This window comes from Coptis chinensis, chromosome 1 (genome assembly GCF_015680905.1).
Source record: "Coptis chinensis isolate HL-2020 chromosome 1, ASM1568090v1, whole genome shotgun sequence".
Taxonomy (NCBI): Eukaryota; Viridiplantae; Streptophyta; class Magnoliopsida; order Ranunculales; family Ranunculaceae; genus Coptis; species Coptis chinensis.
The window spans coordinates 55,019,950-55,023,215 of record NC_141456.1 but is presented as its reverse complement, the minus strand read 5'-3'; the positions used below and the strand labels follow the sequence as shown (position 1 = coordinate 55,023,215).

The window sequence follows — 3,266 nt, the reverse complement described above, 5'->3', positions numbered from 1 at the left end:
GACCCAATCAGAGGAGCAGAAGTGGATAAAAAGTCTGTTGAAGCCAACTGCAGCTGAAGAGGCCTTTTTGGACTGAAAGAATTGGGTTTTGGGCCTGATTCTCTGGCCCAAAACATGGCTCCAAGCCCATGCACGATTTTTGGATCTGAAAGTATAAAAACCAAAGTTTAGCTCTTTGTTAATGGTAGCTAGTTAGACCTAAAACAATATAGATAATTCTAGATCTAGTTTTCTGTAGATTAATTAAGTTTTAGTTCCCTTTTCAATTCTTGTTTTAGATTAAGTCTTTGAATCATTATTCTTGATTGATTAGATAAATAAAATATTTATTTTGTCAATTTCAATTTTTGTCATCTCAATTTATAGATCTAGTTTTAATTCTTGTTGATTATCATTTCGTAGTTTAAGTAGATTGAAACATTGTTAGTTAATTTAGTTAAGTTAGAATTTTAATATGATGTGTAGTTATAATTCAATGGGAAATGATGGTTTGATGACTCAAGGCTAAAACCTCCATTAGAGGGGTTGATGAAGCCTTGATGAAAACTTAGTGGTATAGTATAGAAGCATTGTAGAATCTATTCCAATCTAGAAGGTCGTGATTCGCCATGAGAATGGGTGGACGACCTCACATGCTAGTTAGTATTCGGTAGAAATGCCATGAACACTAGGGATTCGAACTCGAATTTCTTGCCGTAAGAATGTAATAATCGAGATACAAGAATCTATGCTAGGTTATTAAGTTGGATTCGATGTGGATTCAATTCCCCTCTAATCCTTTATCTAGATTTAAAAACAATCATATTTCCGTAGCATTCGTAGTTAAATTCAACATAATAAATTTCATATAGGTATCGTAGTATAACACCCTTTGTAAAGCTCTCATTAGACTTAAGACCGATTAATTAGACTAGAAAACATTCCATGCTAGAGAACTAGGAGTGGAACGAATTTGTTACTCCACGCTATTTCGATAGAATTGAGAGTTGAAACTTTGATAAATATAGACACATTAAATTAGTTTTAGTTTACTTACGTTTTGAGTTCATCGTTCATTTCGTACGTAGACTAAACTATTAAATTTTATGATTTATCAATTGCAGCCTCTTGTAAACATTGCACCCATTCGCTGTCGTCTTCAAGAAGTCCACGCATAACACACGCTTCTTTGAAAGTACGAAGTGGAGGACCATTTCCAATTCTCTTTAGATCATCAAAGGACTGTGGACCTTTTACAATCGTTAGAAGTAACCGCAAATAAAACCGCTCACCAGAGTTAGGACTTGCAAAGTACATTCTGCCAATAGCAGGTGCTTGAGTCCTTTTTGTCCATCTATGCCACCTTTTACTCCAAACATAATGTTCTGGAAATTCTTGATATGTAAGCCCTCATGTATCAGGATCTGAAGCACACTGCTAAAAAAATGCAGTTAGAGTTGACTTTTGTTGCTGAGCCCTTAAGAGAATAACATCCGTTGATTCATTAGGATTGTAAACTACTCGGTGCATTCCAGGGAGATGAAGTGCCAATCTCACAACAGCCAGCTTTTCTTGGTGAAGAGAAAACCCGAACAACCTCCAAACCGCTTCAGGTGGCCCGATATATCGTGCATCTAAATATTGTTGCATCTCATCCAAGTCATTGAACATCACTGTTGTCCTGTCGTGTCCTTTGAATATGTACTTGTGAATGTATTTGACACAACGTATCCCGGTACAAACTTCGACATTAATATGGCAATCGAACATCTTAGAAAGATAAGGATTGTATGGAACAACATCTCTATTATCAACTTCATGCCCTCTAACATTATATTTCTTGCCAGTGTCACGACGATGGTAGATAGGATATCTAGTATTATCCATGGTCATAACATTTTCGAAAGCACGGGGATATTGACTTTTGCAACACCTATTTACCATACATGGACAACTTGGATTTTTTAAGCCACATGGCCCATGAACCATACATTTGATAACAATCTAAAACAATTCAGTTCAAGATCCGGATCGGAAATTCAAAGACAAACAATGCGGTCAACCTGAGCAGGCACACGAATCTAGTCTTGATGTCGAAGATATATAAGGGCGTGCATATGTGGTAGACCACGTTTATAAAATTCAATTGTGTAAACATGTGCAACAGCAATACCAAGCACACCCTTGTCTCTGATCTCTCTCATTAAGGCTCTTCGCTTTAGTTCAAACACACGGGCTACCACTTCCGGTCGATCAGTAGCAGTTTCGTTCTTCTGCAAGGCCTTAATAACTTCCTCCCAATGTGGGTTCACAGTCATGGTGAGGAATATATCTGGATGGTTGTTGAACCGAGTTATAGACATTGAGTCCTGGAATATCTCAAACATATGCCTTGACTCGCCGACGATGATGATCTTTGGTAGAACGACGCCTTCCAACTTGATTTGGATTTAAAGTTTCTCTTGGGACATCGGTGAGATTTTGATATAATTCAAGACGGCACATCTTGCCTAAATCAGTGCAAAGTAATCCGTTCACCGTTTCGCTTTCAGTGGCAGCCCATGCATCAACTAAGAATTCCTAAAACAATTTTTTCCCTCGCAGAATAGAAGAATATTCGTTGGGGCGCTGAAACAACAGGTAAGAATAGAAGTCCATCTGTGTGAGGCGGTCAGCAGTGGTGGTTGAAGTTGAGGGGTCCGAACGCTTCAGATCTGGTGACCACCCAAGCTCTCCACGAGGAAACATTAACACATAGTGCAAAGGTAAGTATGCTGGATGACATTCACTGATATGAACAAATTCATTTCCCCCTTTAAGATAAATCACAATGTTTCGCATACTGTCCCGCTCACTGCCATCTCCGGGTAAAATAACCGCAATTTCATCAGCTGATGGCAAGTTGTAGCGGCGTCTGTCAGTGGCCGCACTGTAATGTAAATAAGCATGGATGTTGAGATTTTCATCATTCCCAACAGAAGCCGATCTAAGAACCTCATATGCATGTAGGAAAGTGTCAGAGAAACGGTTATATTGGAGCATAGTTTCGTGCAGGATTCGAAGAACATCTACATCCAGATTAGGATTCCAAAGCTGCCGAATATCCAATGCTGCACTTGGATCATAAATATAGAGTTGAGAGTATGTTGCCTGTCTGCCTGGATCGGGAATAAGAGCTCCTGTTCGGTGCCATAGTTCTCCATGTATAGTGAAAGGTCGTGGACCTCGACCAACAAAGACACGTTCATCAGCACCTAGACTTGTAAATGCAAACGCCTGATTGTATT

At 39.0% G+C, this 3,266-nt stretch overlaps 1 protein-coding gene across 1 annotated transcript; it reads right to left on the bottom strand.

Moving 5' to 3' along the window:
- Positions 1–1,416: 1,416 nt before the first annotated feature.
- On the bottom strand, positions 1,417–1,866 carry LOC147524592 (uncharacterized). The gene has a single exon (XM_086575377.1). The coding sequence runs from the start codon at positions 1,864–1,866 to the stop codon at positions 1,417–1,419; it is 450 nt and encodes a 149-aa protein (XP_086431503.1).
- Positions 1,867–3,266: the final 1,400 nt, after the last annotated feature.